Source organism: Bombyx mandarina, chromosome 21 (assembly GCF_030267445.1).
Source record: "Bombyx mandarina strain Sakado chromosome 21, ASM3026744v2".
NCBI lineage: Eukaryota > Metazoa > Arthropoda > Insecta > Lepidoptera > Bombycidae > Bombyx > Bombyx mandarina.
Window position 1 is genome coordinate 5,912,315 of NC_143227.1, and position 21,587 is coordinate 5,933,901.

At 36.0% G+C, this 21,587-nt stretch overlaps 1 protein-coding gene across 13 annotated transcripts in view; it reads left to right on the forward strand.

Moving 5' to 3' along the window:
* Positions 1–16,976, forward strand: part of Fur1 (Furin-like protease 1) — a 193,947-nt gene extending 176,971 nt beyond the window's left edge. For 6 of the 13 annotated variants that reach the window (XM_089736173.1, XM_089736172.1, XM_089736174.1 and 3 more), the window contains exons 10-16: positions 2,754–2,977; positions 5,694–5,833; positions 7,242–7,360; positions 7,665–8,108; positions 9,059–9,270; positions 12,813–12,921; positions 15,348–16,976. In XM_089736173.1, the coding sequence (XP_089592299.1) occupies positions 2,754–2,977; positions 5,694–5,833; positions 7,242–7,360; positions 7,665–8,108; positions 9,059–9,270; positions 12,813–12,921; positions 15,348–15,976 (1,877 nt within the window). In that variant the 3' untranslated portion in view covers positions 15,977–16,976. Of the gene's footprint in view, positions 1–2,753; positions 2,978–5,693; positions 5,834–7,241; positions 7,361–7,664; positions 8,109–9,058; positions 9,271–12,812; positions 14,744–15,347 lie in introns of those variants that run through there. The other 7 variants (XM_089736179.1, XM_089736178.1, XM_089736180.1 and 4 more) reach the window with 2 other exon arrangements.
* The last annotated feature ends 4,611 nt before the right edge of the window (positions 16,977–21,587 follow it).

The window sequence follows — 21,587 nt, forward strand, 5'->3', positions numbered from 1 at the left end:
AAAATACGCTTTTATAGAAAATCCAATTAAAAAATAGAAAATAAATTTTAATAAATTTGAATTAAAAATAGTGTAAGAAAAAATTATTTTCTTGTAAAAAACCATATTAAAACACATATATTGTGATACATAGTACTTATAAACACGATAACAAAGAATGAATTTACTAATATTTTTTAAATTGGATGAAATTCGCTCAGCCCACAGTATCGGCAATAATGCTATTTAGAAATGAAATTTAACTGATTAAATTTACATTCGTGTTTACTGAACTTAGGATCTTGTCTATCTTGAACCGCAGAGGAATTCTAATAAAAATAATAACATCCATTAAAAGCCTACGTGGTTAATTCAGGTTGTTCATCTTTGGATTTCGCAATTTTAGATTGCAATCAGTGCAAACCACTGGAGCGTGTAAATCACTCAACAATGAATGATTTAGAAACGCTGAGAACCTGTAAGGTATAAATGTATTTCCTTATATGATATAATATAAGAGTAAACAAACACAACTATCAATCGAAAAACAAACGAAAAGCACCAAAATAAAACCTTAATGGGATTTTTGGCTCAATATTCCATCACCTTACTGTTTTCCATGAAAAACATACCATCTGGACTTAAATGAATTATCAAATTTAAAATGAATACGCCTCACATCAGATCAGGAAATAAATATAGTTCAAAACTTACATCCAAATTCTCTAACGGTCTCTTCAAAGGGTATAGTCCTCGTAAAATATAGTACGGCAATCCTTATATCCAAGTATGACTCTAAATCACTGGGCTAGTCCACATCATTCGGGCGCATAATCCACATATCAGTCGCTTCCGGGAGCACTCATAAGTTGATGAGGGTTGTTTTAGTACTGAACTCCATAAAGGAACCTCTACGGTCGAATCTGTCGTGGTTCGTTGTTCACTTACGTACCCCTTATATGAAATAAAGTGTTCTATTGACTGACTGCTCTGAACTCAAAATGTGAAGATTGTAATGAAATATTCGGAAAATAGTATTACGCGCTAGGGCTCGAGATAAATAACCCTTCCACCAAAGTACAAATTAAAACTTTATGAAACACTTAAGGAACACTTTACTAATCGAAAGCACTTTTTCTGCTTCGCTTAAAATGAAGGTTCACTGTTTCGCTTCGAATGGAACCGATTACTGACTCCCTTTATGTCATCTCTGCAACTATAGAAATACACTTAATATTTGTCATCTGCAACGCTTCATAGATAGTCGATACGACATTTCTACAATTATCGAGAACATTCCCGGCAAGACCAGTCGTTTCGATAATGTGTTTCCTCTATTTGATAATAGATGGCGCTACACTTCTCGACCGTTCTCGATATTACTAGTTCTTTTGATATTCGATTCGACGAGAGATGGCATTACTCTTACCAGCGTAACAATAGTATTAAATAAAATTGTTGAACAAAAACAGTGGATTAACTAATAAGTCTATATTTGAAATGGAGCCGACAAAAGTTTACTTCGCGTGCAATTTAAAGATGTCTAGTGTAGAAATATATACAAAGCCGTTTAAAAAAACAATATCTATGATAATTTTTTTAATAAACATCTACGAACATTCTGAATGTATTTCAAGAAAATACATACAATTAGTAAGTGTCAATGTGTGAACGATGATTCAATAGGATTTTAAGACAGCGGTCCTCAACCTTTTTTTAAAAGGGGCCACAAACACGTATTAGCCATGGTGTCGCAAAAAATAATAATTAGGTAATTATTTCTTAGATTTTCGAGCTTGTTACAATTTTAATTAAACAACTATGAACGGATTCATCGTAGCGTATATTTTAACGTTTTTTTTGTCATTTCCTAACATTTTAAACACGTTGCTATGTTCGTGGTCATAAGCAGTTGTTTGTTTCAAATTATTCAAAGGTTAAATTAATAAGAAACCGAATCAAAAAAATATTTACTATGTACTGCAATGAAATACGTTTAGACTTATTTCAGTTATTGATTTTGTAACATAACTTCAAAATACATAAATATAACAGTTTATTAATGGTTAACTAATTACATATTCTATTACGTAATGAATATTCTTTCTCGGTACCAGACGGGCCAACCACATATGCCCGGCGAACCGCAGTTTGAGTGTAGCTGCTTTATGACAATAAAACCATGTTCGCTTTTAGTAGTTAAGGTTGTTTATTGGTGTATCATGACTGTTTTTAATACGCTTTTATTAGCTTCAGACGTATGTATGTTAGTATGTAACGGAATCTTTGAACATGATTTTGTCCCCCTTCAAAACGTCGGATTAACTCAAAATTAGGTATACTTATTAAGGACCGATGACAATTCCAATGAAATTCAACAAAAAAAATTAAAAATAAATAATAGTTTAAAAAAAACTAACAAAACTCGCTTTTATAGAAAATCCAACAAAAAAAAAAAAGAAAATAAATTATAATAAGTTTTAATTAAAAATAGTGTAAGAAAAAATTATTTTATTGTAAAAAAAAGCGTGGAGTGCTTTTCAGGATATTATCAAAATAACCCTTCTACTCATATCTGTTCATAAAATATTTATAACTACTGATACCATGCACCCCACGCTTTTTTTACAATAAAATTATTTTTTCTTACACTATTTTTTATTCAAATATATTTAAAAAAAATTATATTTTTCTTTTTGTTGGATTTTCTATAAAAGCGTACCTATTTTGTTATTTTTTTTTAAACTAAGTATGTATTATTTATTTTTTCACAGTCGTCAGAACAGCTCGTCCCGAGCGACTGAGCTTGAGCGGTGAGTGGAGAATAAACGGCGTGGGACGAAACGTTTCACATTCGTTTGGCTACGGACTGCTTGATGCGTCGGGTATGGTGCGACTGGCCAAAACATGGCGCACCGTTCCGCCTCAAAGGCGATGCGAACTGGCAGCCCCGAGACCTCATCGGATGATCCCACCGCGGTCTGCTATTGCATTGCAGGTCTGTTGTTATTAGATTTACGTGATACGGTACGGAAAGAAGGTACAAAGAAAGTGCTAAATATTTTTTTTTTATAGCTTAGATGTGTGGACGTGCTCACAGCCCACCTGGTGTTAAGTGGTTACTGGAGCCCATAGACATCTACAACCTAAATGCGCCACCCACCTTGAGATATAAGTTCTTAGGTCTCATATAGTTACAACGGCTGCCTCACCCTTCAAACCGAAACGCATTACTGCTTCACGACAGAAATAGGCAGGGTGGTGGTACCTGCCCATGCGGACTCCCAAGAGGTCCTACCACCACTAAAAAAGTGTGTTGTTATTAATACACCGCAACATACCTGCTGTATCTTTATCTGTCCAGAATATCGGGTAATTAAACGGTTGTTTGGAAGAGATCGCTTTTAGCGATAAGACCGCCTATTGTACAAACGTATCTGCTTGTTGACTGTTTTCTGATGTTATGTGTTTTGGTGTGCAATAAAATATGTTCTCTCTCTCTCTCTCTCTTTCTATGCTATCCTAATGAATAAATAACATTTTCCACTTCGTTTTGTGTCATCGTAAAGCAAAACATTCGGGATTAAATAAATAATTATTATAAAAATTACATAAGTCAAACTATCAGAAGTAATTCATATAATTACATAAAATATGTGTATCTATGTAATGTTATATACATTATCTAGATTCTAGATATGTAAATGATTATACTCGTAAATTATGTACAAGAGAATCGATTATCTACATTGTAACTGTTTAGACCGTTGTTTCTGAAAACTTCGATAGCTATCTACTGTGTAACTATGAGATTAAAAAATTAAATAATAAAGGCGTGTCCCAAACGATCCTTGCAATGCATTTTACGCTAATTACTATCGCAACAAGAGGCACCGCATGAAACGAGTGTGTTGAACACTTTAAGGCTTTTAGCACATTTCAGTAAGACATTACTGTCAGCGCTATGCACGTTTATGCTAATGGAATTGGAAGAGCGTTCATTCACACTCGCGCGTTGCAAATTCAGCCCGTAACTGTGCGGTACACTAACTTCCATTATACTCGATATGGATCTCGCTCTTGTTGAGACCCAACACTTATGAGGACCATTTTAACGTTTTTCGTAATTCTAAATATGAGGATTAGATTTTTAAAAAGCGAGAACAAGAAAATCAATAGTTTACTGGTGATGGGACGTCTCTTGCAGGTGGCAGGACGTCTTATTAGTCGGTACGGCCACTAGCCTGTCTATTTAACAATTATTAAAATATATATATATTAAAAAAACCTAATGATGCTCAGTAATTTCATGAATAGATTTTTGAAAACGCAGACTGCTGTCTCTTAAAATAACCTTTTTTATTTATAAAGATTGGTGGAAAGGCTCACGGCCCACCTGATGTTAAGTGGTTACCGGAGCCATAGACATCTACAATGCATACGCCGCCGCCTACCTGAAATACGAGTTCTTAGGTCTCAGTTTTAACAGTACAACGGCTACTCATTTATTTTCTATAAGAAGAAATCGAAATCATATAAAACTTTTCTTAGGGGATACATATCGGACCTCGATCTTCTTCATCTCCCTTTTCTTCTCTGGAGGCCCGCAGTCGTAACCCGGTCTGTTTCCCCATAGCCCGGGTATCCGTAAACGGATTCCCCAGCGTTAGTGATTTTTTAATTAGCGTTAGATTGATTTTTTAATTTATATTCATTCAAGAAATCATTGGCTATTTCTGCATGATTTTCGTTTATAGTATTAAAAACTTCATAATCGAAACACATTTCGATGTCTTCAAAGGCCTAAAGATTGTCAGTTTTCTCAGCAGTTTTCCCAGTAAAAACTAACCAATATTGAGTATGCCCACAGTTAGATCGTATGATCTTAAAATATTCGCTCTAATATAAACATCCAGGGCGGAAATAAATATTGTTACGTTATAATATTTATTTCCGGGTTCGGGATAAATAAAATTTCTCCAAAGTACAACTAAAAAACTGTATTCAACACTTAGCACACTTAAACACTTCACAAGCACTTTAAAACACTCAACAAACACTTTAAAACTCTCAATTCGCTTGTTCCGCTTCGCTTCAGGTGATCCGTTCGCTGTTTCGCTTCGAGTAGTTCCGATTACTGACTGACTGCGTGCCATCCGTACAACGCTTTTATACGCCGTTACGTCATTCCTAGAATTATCGAAAATATTTCACACATCTCTAGTAGTAGTTTCCGCTATCTGTCAATAGATGGCGCTGTACTTTTCGAGCGTATTAGGTGTTTCTAGATCCTTCGACATTCGTTCGACTATTCGGCGATAGATGGCGTTACTCTTACCGGCGTAACCATATGTTTAATGGAACAAAAACGTAAACGTAAATGTAATCGGATTTGGATGAGGACATATTTAGATACAAGCTTATACTGAATTTAAGAGGATTTTTTTTTATTGCTTAGATGGGTGGACGAGCTCACAGCCCACCTGGTGTTAAGTGGTTACTGGAGCCCATATACATCCACAACGTAAATGCGCCACCCACCTTGAGAAGTTCTAAGGTCTCAAGTATAGTTACAACGGCTGCCCCACCCTTCAAACCGAAACGCATTACTGCTTCACGGCAGAAATAGGCAGGGTGGTGGTACCCACCCGCGCGGACTCACAAGAGGTCCTACCACCAGTAAAAAATTATTTTGACTAAAAATTTTCCTACAGCTGGCCGTAAGTTCGTGTCCCGGAGTTAATTACTTAGAGCACGTTCAAGCCCGAATTTCTTTATCGGCCGCAAGAAGAGGAGATCTTCGCATCACTTTGACTTCGCCGGCTGGAACTAATGTCACTTTGTTGGCGCCTAGGTAAAGGAAAATTACTTATTATTATTATTATTTTATTGATTACTAGCTGACCCGGCAGACTTCGTAGTGCCTCAATCGAGAAATAAAAGACCTAAACTTTTGTATAAAATAAACTTAAAACAAACAAAAGGAATCCGTCCGACGGGGGACACATCAAAGGGAAAACAAATTTGTTATTTTCATTTATTTCTGAAAATTTTCATATTTATCTTACCTTTTAAACCTTTCCTGGACTTTCACAAATAATTTAAGACCAAAATTAGCCAAATCGGTCCAGCCGTTCTCGAGTTTTAGCGAGACTAACGAACAGCAATTCATTTTTATATATTTTATATAGATAGATAGATAGATATGGGTGGACGAGCTCACAGCCCACCTGGTGTTAAGTAGTTACTGGAGCCCATAGACATCCACAACGTAAATGCGCCACCCACCTTGAGATATAAGTTCTAAGGTCTCAAGTATAGTTAGTCTCAAGTATAGTGAATCGTCATTGAATTTTGCTGTGACTATCGTGAAAATTATATACTAAAACTACTCTTTAAATTTTCTTTATTGATTTAAGACTAAAAGTGATGTCTTACCAAAAATAAATGACATAATTTGAAGACGCTTTGTTATTCGATTCTGTTGTCTATTGCGCATTAAAGAATTAATACGAGCGTAATTTGCTGCCGGTGGGCAGCGGCTTGCCCTTGGCATTGCTGATGTCCACGGGCGACGGTAACCACTCACCATCAAGCGGGCCGTATTTTCGTTTGTCTACAAGGCCAAAATAATCGACTACATTTACAATAAATACGGTATTTAACCACGCAGAAATTCATTAGGAAAACATATTTACTTATTATAATTAGATCAGCGTCTTGAATCCTCAGCTTACTATTCATAATGTGGTATTGCGATGTAATTAGATTAGGAAACGTGACGAGATTCGGTTACCACTAACGAAGAAATTACATGTTGATTCTTATTCGTTCATTCATTTACTAAATCGAATGCCATCTAGATTTATAAAGTATTGGGAAAATATTATTTTTTGCTCGTATTGAATTTAGTGACATTGCATAGATTCTTAAATTAAAAACACCACAATAAATTTGGAGAAATTAAACAGCAAATCTTCTATAATATAAAAATGAATTGCTGTTCGTTAGTCTCGCTAAAACTCGAGAACGGCTGGACTGATTTGGCTAATTTTGGTTTTGAATTATTCGTGGAAGTCCAGAGAAGGTTTAAAAGGTGAATAAACATGAAAATGCTCGGAATTAAATAAAAATAACAATTTTGTTTTAAGTTTATTTTATACAAAAGTTTAGGTCTTTTATTTATCGAGTGAAGCACTGCGAAGTCTGCCGGGTCAGCTAGTTCGCTTATAAATAATTTGTGGTAACTTTTTCTTTCGTAGGCCGCACGATTCTTCGCATAGCGGCTTCAATTCGTGGCCTTTCATGTCGGTCCATATGTGGGGTGAAAATCCGCTGGGCGAGTGGCAACTGGAGGTCACAAATGAAGGCCGCTACATGGGTACGTACTCTATTTATCCAATGTTAAATGACCTGTCAATAACAAACTGTAGCCTTTTTTCCTCGGCTAAGTTCCATTCAAAGGAATCGGGCGTTACGGCGTTCATCGGCTTTGGAATTACTGGAAGCTTAACAGATATTACAAGAACATTTTACCATCAGTAACTTTTGCGCATTCACGAATATAATTCATTGTGGTTTTTTTTTTAATTCCTTTTCATAGCATTCTACGAGAAACGTTCACCAATAATAACCCTCATTCGTATGCCGCCTGGAAACAGTTAACACTAATTTCTAAACCGTAGGCCGAGCGTCGTTGCAAGAGTGGTCATTAACATTATACGGGACTAGCACGCCGGCCGCGAAAAACGATCCGATACCATTCCGGAATCCGATCATACGGAACAAGGGGAACGCGTCGCGGCCCGTCGTCTTACAAGCCGGCCGCAAGAACAACAGGGGGAAGATAGTTCCTGTAGCGCCGACTTACAGCGTCGGATTAGTCAAAAGGAAGAAGAACAAGAATTCAAAGAATCCGAACAGGAATTCGCAGAAGTCGAAGCAGAGCAGGCCCGGGACGAGGACGACCCCGACCCCCTCTGCTGTCCCCCCTGTCCCGGCTGACCTCAGTCTGCACCTCCGAGCCGATACCCCGCCAGGAACGGACGCGCGTGGCCGCAAGATGTCTAACCTGTTCGAGCAGTACCCCAAGATACAGAGGATATACCCCGCGCCGCTACAGGCCCACGGTACTTCTGCGCCTGTGTCGTTCACCTCCACATCTGGACTGGCTGACACACCCCTACAAATATCCTGGCTACAATATAATAACATTTTAAAATCGATCGAACAGCCAATTATTTCTTGGCTAAAATTGAATTGCCGTGTTCAAGAGACTCTGGGTTATATTGAGAGCGTCAAAGTTTTGATATAATTTCGTCTACACGTAAAAACAACTAGCAATTTTGTGAGCCAGTCCAGCGTGATTGTATCTACAGAGGTCAGCGGCCTGTGTGCATGTTGTGTCCCGTCTTGTTTGGCCTAGAGCATGTTTTGCCTAGAGCTCTGCATGTGTTTTTGCGTTTTTTTTTTGTTGCAGATCTTTAGTAAACCTGTCGTTTAGAAGACAATTCTTACTACATCGTTTAGTCGATTGTTTAATTTAGATTTTTTGTTGTTATTGTTGTTGTTTCAAGAAAGTTCTCGCCCGTAACTTAATAATATTTGATTTGATAATGAACAAAAGTCTGTACTAATCGTAACTCGATCAATTAATACGAGAACTTTCTTCTTGTTTACTCAATATTATTTGTAGTGTTTCTTTTAATTTCGCTTTAGCAGCTTCTGACACTTGCCTTAATATTACATTTACTTACACACATCTTTTTATACTTTTAAGTAATTAGTAATCAACGGTTTTTATATCACGTTTAATTTAAAAAAATCTTCGATCCAAATTTTAATTTTACGAGTACCTACGTGAATTTTTGTTGTCGATATTAAAGGAACCTCAAATAAAAATTTGCACTGTGAACTTTGGTATTGATAAGATAATTTGTCATGTCATTGTTATGAAGTTCCAATTCCCGATAGCATCTTTGCATCAGCTAAAATAATGATCTTTAACTTATTCTCACATATATAACCGTTAAAAAGCGTATATAAATTTAAGATACTATACAGTACAATGGTTTTACAGAAGCCGGCACTTTAACTCAATGGGAGCTGATTTTCTACGGAACAGAGACACCGGCTCAGGAGCAAGACGTGTCACCGGAGACCAACTCTTTGGGCGAAAATTCTCGGGTGGACACAAAACCTTGGACCTTGTCTGAGCCTGAATCTATTGAAGAAGTAAGACAGAACGCCATTGATGATGATCTGGCTCTCGTTTGGCACGACTCTCAAACGGTACGTCATAGTGTTAAAATTCATAAATATTTTTTTAAAAATTAGGGGGAATATCAACGGATCCGACACATATATGAAATAGAACCTGAATACCAAATATCTTTGATCAATACACCGCCTCAAATCGAAAATCGATCCATGGCCTCGTAGTACTGTTGTCAAGGTAAATAAACACTAGACCAGTGGTTTCTAAAGTTTTTAATCTTGCCACCTTTGTGACGTACTAAGGTTACCCATTTAATAAATTCCGTTAATCCCGTTCAACATCGTTTTCACGCCGGGTTTTAATGGTAATAGCTAGGTTTAATATTTGCCATCGTCATTTTGAAGTGTATGTCCCATAATCAAAACAACACTTACAATTCTTCGCGATTTGTTAAAAATACATGTCGTCACACTTGTATTCATTTGTGTAAATTCTCTTCCGCAATGAAATCTAGTCTCAAATGAAGAATTGAAGATGTTAAAACCCAAAGCAAAATTTACGATGTAGGTAGGATCTGTAAATGCTATTGTTGAAATCGATATTCTGACAGTGTATTTTTGTCTGAATTTCCCTTTGCAAAAAAAAGCGATATTTTTTTGTAATGTAAATTTTTAAGCTTTATCGTTCATCGTGCGTTTAAAAACGAAGCGAATAAACGTTCCGGTAATCCTCTTTCGTAATCCGCGTTGCATTTAAAAATAAATCGTATTGTTTTTTTATAATTTCGGAACAAGAGAACATGGGCTCTGCTATAGCTAATTGGATTTAGCCAATGCTTTTATTTGTTACGCATTATGTTCAAAAAAACTCATAGCCTATTCGGTTTTAGGTGGTTATCGGAGCCCATAGATATTGTCGATGCCATATTGCTTTGGTGGGTGGACGAGCTCACAGCCCACTTGGTGTTAAGTGGTGACTGGAGCCCATAGACATACACAACGTAAATGCGCCACACACCTTGAAATGTAAGTTCTAAGGTCTTAATATAGTTACAACAGCTGTCTCACCCTTTAAGCTGACTTTACTGCTTCGCGGCAGAAATAGGCGGGGTGGTGGTACCTACCCGTGCGGACTAGAGGTAGAGGTCCTACCACCGGTAATTTTGCGGGCTTGATTTTTATTACACGATGTTATTCCTTCACGGTGGAAGTCGATCGTGAACATTTGTTAAGTACGTATTTCATTACGACATGAGATCTGACCTGAAGACATGCGATCGAACTCATTGTTCTACACCTACACCTAATGTATACAACCAAAATAGAACATTTTAAATGTTATTATACACGTCACGTATCTGACAGTTCCCAAGAGTACCGAATAAAACCTTTTTAGATCATTCACATGGTCCCGGACAGAACATGGTTCCGCACTCTGTTTTGAATGATTCGCTTGATCATCATTTATGTCAGTCCATATTGTTGGCATCCCTTGATTTAATGTGGAAATCTACGACCGCGTTGTGTATTTAGGCCTTTGTCAGTATTGCTTGACGTACATACAAAACAAAATGATGGTCTGTGGTTCATGGATGAGTGGGCCGATATACGCGTGACGTGAAATATGGAGTGACGACGGATATAGTTAGACGGAGTGACGATGCATTATAGATGACATTCCTCTTGGGAATATAACTAAAATGGCGGCGACCCAAAGAAGAAAGTGTTCAAATCGAAAACTTTGAGAACCTCTGATTTATATTGAAAATATTTCAATCCAAATAATAATGATTTATTATTTTATTAAATACACTAAAAAAAGGATTTTTTTTATCGTTTTGATTAGTGGACGAGCTCACAGCCCACCTGGTGTTAAATGGTTACTGAGCCCATAGACATCTACAACGTACATGCCACCACCCACCTTGAGATATGATTTCTAAGGTCTCAGTATAGTTACAACGGCTGCCCCACCCTTCAAACCGAAACGCATTACTGCTCCACGGCTGAAATAGGCGGGCTGGTGGTACCTACCCGTGCGGACTCCCAAGAGGTCCTACCACTAGTTAACATTTTCTATAAAAAATAATATTAATAATTTAATTAGATTTTTTTTATCGACCCAGATATTCCGCTTGAGCTGAACCATGGAGTAAATTAAGTAAATTTGGGTACGAAAATCCATTATGCTTAAGAAGAGTGTTCACTAAAACACTTGGATTTTGTTTAGAAAATTGACTCTCGCTCACAAAGTTGTTACTAATTTTAAGCCCGAACTAATTATGTTTCTGAATAGCATTACTTAATAAGTTTTCTTGTTATTTCGTTTTAATATAGGCCTTATTATTTGTTTGTTAAGAAGTTGTAGTTTATCTTCAGCTTAAATGTGAATAGAATTGTTCACTTAACAATATAATTTAGTGTTTTAATGAAATCTCATCCCGTGAAATTGAACTTTATGTTTTTGTAATTAATAAAAATCTGTAATTGCAAAACCAGTTTGGTTTTTACGGTATTTGAGTACAGTATAGTAGAACTCTTAAAAAATTTAGTACGCATATTTCAACCAGTACAGACCGCTCTGATTTCGGGGCTTAGCTGTTTTTTTTACATTCATTGAAGGTTCTAAATCTATATATATAAAAATGAATTGCTGTTCGTTAGTCTCGCTAAAACTAAAGAACGGCTGGACCGATTTGGCTAATTTTGGTCTTGAATTATTTGTGGAATTCCAGAGAAGGTAGACAAATATGAAAATGCTCGGAATTAAATAAAAATAACAATTATGTTTTTCCTTTATTGTGTCCCCCGTCGGACGGATTCCTTTTATTTGCTGTAAGTTTATTTTATACAAAAGCTTAGGTCTTTTATTTCTTGATTGAGGCACTACGAAGTCTGCCGGGTCAGCTAGTACTAAATATATGTTTAGTTTAAATATAAACCTTCTATTTTAAATATCTTAATTGATGTTGATATACTACGTACCAATTTGTGCAGAAACTCAAGAGTAGTTCGCATGGCGATTTCGTTACATGCCATATAAAAACTCTCAAATGGTAAATTTTGAAATTAAACTAGTAGTGATTCCCCGAGTTTGCCATTGGCTAACCAAAATTTTTTTTTTTTATATCTTAAACTATTTGTTGTGTATTGCGGATGCTTTATCACCAATAATCACGTAAATATACACGTAAGAATAAATACATGTCTACGTGATTAAATGTCAAACTGGTGGTAAGGCATCTTGTGAGTCCGCACGGGTATGTTACCATCCCACCTATTTCTGCCGCGAAGCAGTAATACGTTCCGGTTTGAAGGGACGCCCAACAATAGTATCGCAGAATTGAAATTTGGTAAAAAAAAAAAATTGCTTAGTTGAGTTGACGAGCTCACAGCCCACCTGGTGCTAAGTGGTTATTGGAGCCCATAGACATCTACAACGTAAATGCGCCACCCACCTTCAGATATAAGTTCTAAGGTCTCAGTATTACTTCCAACGGCTGCCCCGCTTTCATGTCTATGAGCTCCGGTAACCTCTTAACACCAAACCGTGAGCTCGTTCACTCGTCTAAACAATAAAACAAAAACAGTCAATCACAAGACGACCGTGCTCTCAGATCCGTGAAGAGAATCCAGTCGGTGCTGGAGACGTCGACACGGGACAGTACGCCGCTAGCGCCGCGGGCTGCGCCACCCACGCTCCGCAGCCGCCGCATACCTGCATAGGTTTGTGTCTCTTGCTCATACTGTTGCTAGCGGCCGAAGCTTTGCCTCAACTCGACCTAACGCGAAGCAGACAGCCACTTAGATTAAGAAACTGTGCACTAACTGCTAACTTAAGATTAGGTGTAAAACATAATGTTACAAGGCCGCCTAGGGCGCCTTGCGAACAATTAATCACGAGTTAGTGAGCTATAACTGACACAATGCTAATGTATTCAGAGTTTCGAGACTCGTTTCTCGCACAGATCAATGTACCAACCAACTCGCCATCGCGGCATGTGATTTTAGTTAAAATATACCACGTTATTTTCTATTAAGTACAATATGTTTTTAATATCTTATTATTATGTATACTAATTTATTTATATGCTGTCCGATCACAATGATAATTTATAATTACAATTTATTCATATACAATAGTTGAATGTACTTATTTTTATTTATTTGTTATAAATATTTTGTAACCCCAAGTAATCGGGCGAGACCCATGTAAGCCACTTGATTGTTAATGATACAGTAAATAATTAAATATTAAACTCAATAAGTGCAATTAACTCTTAATGTGTAATGTGTAAATACGATCTCAAGTTGGTAACGTCCATTTTTCACGAAAAATTATTACAAGCATTAATGAATGTGTACTTATGTCCGATTCATACTGAAACTCTAAATTTAAAAGCAATGCTATTTGAATTAAATTAAATTCAATTAATATAAACGCTTTGAAGTTAAAAGTACTTAATAATTTCATTTGAAATCATTAAGCGATATCATTGTATGGTTTTTTTTTTAATACTAATAAACAATAATAAACGTAAACCAAATTGTGGAAGCATTTATTTCATTTTATTTAAATTCTACAATAAATATATAATTCAATAATAATCTGCATAATAATAGGTAATTTTTATTTGAATTGATACAAAAAGATGGTCTCTCGAAAGACGTAAATAACTAATTTATGATGTAAGTCGTAGTGTTCTTCATTTAGAATTTTTAAGTAGTATACATATCTTTTGTAATAATTAGTTAAAATGAATGTTACATTATTGTATATCTCTATCCATGCACCCTCAACATAGTACCATACAAAATTACTTCAAATTTTTATCTTTTAAAAAAATATTAAATCATTTTCCATAGTAATTTGTTTACACATAGCATTTTATTATTATTTTTTAGTATTCTACTATGTTGAATGAAGTAAAAATGTAGGTTTTCATAAAAGTAGTTGTAATATAAACGTTAGGTATCTTTAAATAATTGCGTATTGTGGTTGTGATCATAGCAGAGATTGCCAATCCGTGTAGTTTAGATAGAAATAAAACGATTTGTAAATAACATAGTTATATGTATCGAATATAAAATATGTTTGGAGATTTGTACAAATTGCTCACGATGCTGTAAATTGAATTAAATAAAAATGAAAAAAAAAAAAAAAAACGACTGACGTTAATCTTTTTGTCATCGACTGGTTTAGCTAAATGTAAAGTAATTTAATGAGAACGTTAAGTAATCATTCTTTTTTTTTATTTTTCAAATAAACTATTGATATTTCACGTATTAGTAGTAATCAAGCGTAATTAAATCAGATGTATACATTTTGTTGTTGCTCGTTTTGTTTTGAGCGTTATTATAATAACATTATTTATAAAAAAAGAGTCATAAATTGAAAAAAAAAGCATTTTGTAAAGTGTATTCGTCAAATTTGACTTGAAGTAGCTGCTACCCATTGAACTGTTTCTATGAATGTAAACATTTAAGCATAGTTTGTATATATTGAAATCATGTGAACAGAAAATAAAAACGATCTTTTATTACAAAATCATAAGGTTTTCATTTTGATGTATCAATGTCGAGTCTTGTCTCTGATTTTATTTGCGTTAATAGCAGTTAGTCACAATAAGTTTATTTAATTTAATTTATGAAAACAAACTGTATTGTGTTTGCATGTTTTGCTTTGCTTTACGTGTGCTTGTGTTTTTTTTAAAATAATATACGTATCTTTGTTTGCCTTACTAATATCACTGTTTTGTTACGTTGTTTTAGCACGAAAATTAAAAATTATTGACATCAATCACTTTGAATGTTCTGATTTCATTTAATTTTGTGCACGTTTTTTTTGCATGTTTAGTTTTATTATACTCGTTTGTTTTCTTAAATTTATCTTGACATTTAGAACGAAGGTATTCTCTATTGAGGCAAAATTACATGAGATCAGTGACAAGATACTTGATCCTTCTTCCCGTATCGAATCATTCCTAATTCTTCCTACATTTTCCCGTCTTGAAATGGTACTTTTAGATCAAGTACGACATATGGCTGTAAGCAAGAGAAGCTGCATGGACGCTGACCGAGGTGAAGGGTGGTGACGGCCTCTCTCTCTGACTCGTGTAAATTAAACATCTCTGTTCTCTTTCTTTCATTAGAATGCGCGAAGGGCTTGCATTTGTACAACGGGCGGTGCTACTCACGTTGTCCGGACGGTACGTACGCCAATGAGATCTCGATGGAACGGAGCTCCAGAAGACGTAACCTTACAATTTTTTCTGAGGGTTCCCTTAGCAAGCGGCAAGACGGGTCACTAAAATCGTCAGCTCTGGAGGCTTTAGACATGGAACCGTATGCGAACTCAACTAAAGATCCTTTAATTTGCCTGCCCTGCCATTACACCTGTGCCACGTGCGCAGGTCCTCACGATAGTCAATGCGTATCTTGTCTAGACGACGCGGAGTTGTTCAACTCGACAGATTCGGTTCCCAAGTACTATTGCTACCCAAAAAAGGTCGTGTCACAGATAAGCGACGTCAACTGGCATTATAGATTGAATGTCGTCCTTTCCATAGTTTTGTTCTGTATTTGTTTTGTTTCTCTTTATTTTATTATATCGTGGACCCTGAAATGGTTTTACGGTACAAACAATTACAATTCCAACATCACGTACAACAAATTATCGTCGGACGAAAAACAGCAAAGCGCTTCCGAGGTCGAGGAAGAGATCCGGTTGGCTCTGAAGGATTACAGTGAGAGCGAGACAGAAGATGATCTAAATTTATAGCGGCTATTAACATTCTAACAAGTATTATGAATAGGGCGTTTGGATTCAAGGCTCCAAACGGTAACCACTTGAATATGTTACTTCAAATTACGGAGAATATCTAAGACCGTATCCAATAGTTATTATTTTGTAGACATAATGAATAGAGCATAATTATTTTGTTGCTTTAAATAAATAGATAATATTAATCTGAAAAATTCTCAAATCATGTAACTCGACCTTTATTTATCACTCTTTACGCAATCTGATTTTTATGAGTAATAAAAAATGGGTTGTCTGAAAGTATTTCGTCAATAAGATATACTTTGAATCAATAAGTCGATAAATATGTTTGCGTGAATTTGATACTTTACTTTGGAGCAATGGTGCGCGTTAGTGATTAATTTATTTAGTAATCTAATGCAGGGCTAGTGCATGTGATATTTTGTAATCAGTTGTCACAATTTTACACTATTTTGTTATTGAATTAAGTGGTTATTTTTTATTATATCACTGGAAAGGTTAAGATAAAATAATATCATGTCGATAAATAGATGGACAATTTTTCTTTAGAACCCAAAGAACTGAAAGAATTTTCTGTTTCATTCTTCAATTTATCGGGTTGTTTCTATTAAATTTTAATTTAGAGAGACGCTAACTAAATTAGTATACGTGTTTATTAAGAACATAACTTCTAATTACATTTCCTTTCTTAAAAAAATTATCTTAGGTTTTAATTACTAAATGAGATTACGTGCTGCTTACTTTCATTATTTTTATCTTCTCTTCTTATTCAAATAAGCATTCCATTCGTAATAAGATTATTTTAAGTAATTCCAAGAGACTCATTTTAGTATGTAATTATATATAAAATGAGCATTAATAATATTAATTAATAAACGAAGCATAATTTAATTGTTACAAAGAGTTTTGCTCAAGATGCCATTTAACTTTACTGATAATTTTCTTCATCGTTTTGTAATTATATTTGATGTATGTAAATAAATGAGTTCCTATTTTAGCATACTGTTTTATTTTAACTTTATTTCGGATATTTTATTGGCTATGAAGTCGACCATGATTGCATCAATTTCATGTTGGTTTTTCTTTTCTTTTTCTTAAATGGGTGGACGAGCTCACAGCCCACCCGGTGTTAAGTGATTACTGCAGCCCATAGACACCTACAACGTAAATGCGCCACCCACCTTGAGATATAAATTCTAAAGTCTCAAGTACAGTTACAACGGCTGCCCCGCCCTTCAAACCGAAACGCATTACTGCTTCACGGCGGAATATTTTATTGGCTATAAAGTCGACCATGATTGCATCAATTTCATGTTGGTATGTCAACTTTAAATATCATTGACACTAAAGTTTAAAACAAAAACGTGTTTTTTTTAGCCCCTTAAATAATAGGATTTAAAAATCCAAATTTACTTTGCTCAGTTTCTCGTTTAAGCATTAAACAAGAATCGTAAATGTTAATCAAATCTTCGCAATAAGTTGTTTCAAATTCTGAAATTTCAATTATATCCACAATATGTACCAATTTATGCGTATTAATATTGTACTTGAATATATACGCTCAAAAGCAACTCGCGAATTTAGAATTTAATCAGTAAAGTAATACAAGTCGTGTTGATGAATTAATGAAATGTATGCGGGTGGATTTAAAAAAGCTAATGTGAACTGTATTTTTTTGTTGTTGCTTAGATGGGTGGACGAGCCCACAGCGTACCTGGTGTTAAGTAGTTACTGGAGCCCATAGACATCTACAATGTAAATGCGCCACCCACCTTGAGATATAAGTTCTAAGGTCTCAGTATAGTTACAACGGCTGCCCCACCCTTCAAACCGAAACGCATTACTGCTTCACGGCAGAAATAGGTATGGTGGTGGTACCTACCCGTGCGGACTCACAAGAGGTCCTACCACCAGTAATTACGCTAATTATAATTTTGCGGGTTTCATTTTTATTACACGATGTTATTCCTTCACCGTGGAAATCAATCGTGAACATTTGTTAAGTACATATTTCATTAGAAAAATTGATACCCGCCTGCGGGATTCGAACACCGGTGCATCGCTCAACACGAATGCACCGGACGTCTTATTCGTTAGGCCACGACGACTTCAAAATACATGGTATGTAGTGTGTGTATTGTTTTCTTTATTGATTAAATGTATTTTTATGCATTATTTAAAAAAAAAATAGCATTGTGCACTTCTTCTCTGTATTCTCTATAAGTGTGGAAAATTTCATACTCCTCCGTTCGCGCAATTTTCGTAAAAAGGGATACAAAGTTTTTGCTTCACGTATTAATATATCGTTACTCTGTATAGTTCAAAGTGTCATCTAAAAATAGTTCCTAACAAGCTAAAGAAACAAAAAGGACCTCGAGTCGAGTAATCTCGCTTCACTTTCTAATATAACAATGTACATTGATGTGATCAAAAGCACCTACATCAAACGTTATTATAGGGACCCCAGAAATAAACCGACTCGCATCGTACGATCAATAAAGCTAATGTATTGGGTAATAGGAAACTTGTACAATGATCGCGACATTCTAGAAATAGCGCTGTCCGAATGTGAAATTCAAGTGACTTGAGTACTTCATTTATCATAATTTTTCGTAAAGGAAATTTGTTTTGAGAATGAAAGGTAATAAAAGTTAATCTAAATGTGATTGTGTTGAATATTACGACAGAAAAAAAAAATCGTGGTTATTCTCATTAAATTCCATTGGAATCTTTTATAGGCAGCCAACTCATGAGTTATCTATGTATTAATACATGAAGCAAAAACTTTGTATCCCTTTTTACGAAAATTGTGCAGACGTAGGAGTATGAAATTTCCTACACTTATAGAGAATATAGAAAAGGAGTGCAGAAGGTTAATTTTTTTTAAAATTATGCCTAAAAATACATTAAATCAATAAAAAAACATTACACACACTAACATGTATTTGACGCACACACGCATGCATACTATTTATTGTCAAACTTTTGTCCTTGACGTCTGTTGTCAAATTGAGAATAGATTAAATATTGTTGGTATTTATTAATATTTTTCTATAGTGTAGTCTTGGCCAAATTTGTGATTATAGAAGTATAATAGTCTTTGTAAATAGAATCATAATAGTGTATAATTTCAATTAATTATAGTCGAATTTCGACTACTGCGGGACTACTGGTATGGTGTTAATTCACAAATGCCTCTTCTTTGAAGTATGAAATCGAAGTCTTTTTCAAAAGGATCTATGCTTCATACTGGATATAATCGCTTTTGGACACAAAAATTTTCGGAGCGTACCTGTCTTATCTAGTAACACGCTATAATTCCGAAATCATCCCCTTGCATCGATGTCACCATGCTCCACGGATTTTGTCGAGAAGTGTCAATAATTGAGTAGGGGCACAATAATATTTTTTCTCTCCCTAAGCTACCGTTTATGTACGGATTACGTTTACGCCATTATCGTATATAAACGGTATATAAAGCTTTATGAAGATAAAGGGATTAAAACATAATTCTTTATTCGAATTTTAGTGAAAGTATGCCTATACTTTTGGGAAGATCGTATTGCTTTTTGAGGTCAAGGTCTCAATCGAGCTGTCTCGGATAACGGCTGGCCTTAAAACGAGGAAGCTTTGCGCCAGTATCAAGTAGTCCGAACCCCACTATCTATTGAGATTCACATCATATACGATTGGAATTAAAGGAAGAGGTTCATTTGGCGAATAAGGTAAAAAGCGAACTAGTTATAACGAGCAGGTTAACGGTAAAAGAAACGCCGAAAGTAGATAGAGATAAAATCCCTCCTTATGGCACGCTGCAAAGGATATATTACGGAGATGTAATCTAAGGAGCGTTGAAGTCAGGCCGGAGGGCGGTCGTAAAAATTATACTAAATAATAAACGTTTAAAATAATAACTATTACCATAACATGCTGCATAAGAGGTCATCGTGCACCGACCTTACGTTATGTGAGACGAGGGCAACAAGAAAAAAGAAAACGTCAGAATAGCTGGAATCTTATACGAACGTCAGAAACATCAAAGGTTTCCATTTGTATCTGCTGACGAACTGATCCTTTTGTAAATACTACAAAAAAAATATTGCTTTTTCTGTTCTTATAAAACTGACCTGAATGAATTTTAGCCAAATCGGTCCAGCCATAAAGTGATACGCTTGCCGATCAATTTAGAAGATTTCAATTTAAATTTAATTTCACACTAGGCACATATAATTTAAATTCAACATAACTAAAAATGCTAGTTTTATTAAACGGTTTTATTTAGCTCGACCTGTACGGAATTTGTTTTTTATTTATTTGGGTCAAAATTAGAAATTGAAATTTAAGCACCTTCCCGTTGTCAGATTGATCTGAAATTTGGTACACACATTTAATTTAGATGACAATACAATATAATAAAATCAATGACATTATAAATCTAAGATGGCCGCCGATACAAAATGGCGGATTACATATTTTTCCTTAAACCCCTCAATATGGGTATCAAATGAAAGGGCTATACTAGTAAAACACGATGATTATGTCAAAATTTAAAATTCAAGATGGACGCCGTTCCAATATGGCGGACTAGGTACATATTTTTCCACAACCACCACAATATGGGTATCAAATAATAGGACTACACTAGCAGAATACTGTCATTATGTCAAAATTTCGTATTAGGTGTTACAAGTTACAAAATGGCGTATTTGGTGGGGGCATGATTAGTCGTGTCGAGAACAGTTGCGTCCAAGATTGTGTGACGTTAGAAGGGCAGATAAAAAAAAATAGGTAATTAGATACCTCGTTAGTAAGCGGTAGCTATACCACCCAAGTTAACGCGGTGCTTGGGGATAGCAGGAAGAAGCTGCGGGAATGTCACGTGGCGGTGCTAGACTTCGCCAAGGCATTTGACACTGTGTCTCACGAGGCACTTGTCGAATTGCTGAGGTTGAGGGGCATGCCCGAACAGTTCTGCGGCTACATTGCTCACCTATACGATACGGCGTCCACCACCTTAGCCGTGAACAATGAAATGAGCAGCCCTGTGAAAATGGGACGAGGGGTTCGTCAAGGGGACCCTCTGTCGCCAATACTCTTCAACGTGGTGATGGACCTCATCCTAGCTTCCCTGCCGAAGAGGGTCGGGTATAGGTTGGAGATGGAACTCGTGTCCGCTCTGGCCTATGCTGACGACCTAGTCCTGCTTGCGGGGTCGAAGGTAGGGATGCAGGAGTCCATCTCTGCTGTGGACTGTGTTGGTAGGCAGATGGGCCTACGCCTGAATTGCAGGAAGAGCGCGGTTCTGTCTATGATACCGGATGGCCACCGCAAGAAGCATCACTACCTGACTGAGCGAACCTTCAATATTGGAGGTAAGCCGCTCAGGCAGGTGAGTTGTGTTGAGCGGTGGCGATATCTTGGTGTCGATTTTGAGGCCTCTGGATGCGTGACATTAGAGCATAGTATCAGTAGTGCTCTGAATAACATCTCAAGGGCACCTCTCAAACCCCAACAGAGGTTGGAGATTTTGAGAGCTCATCTGATTCCGAGGTTCCAGCACGGTTTCGTGCTTGGAAACATCTCGGATGACAGATTGAGAATGCTCGAT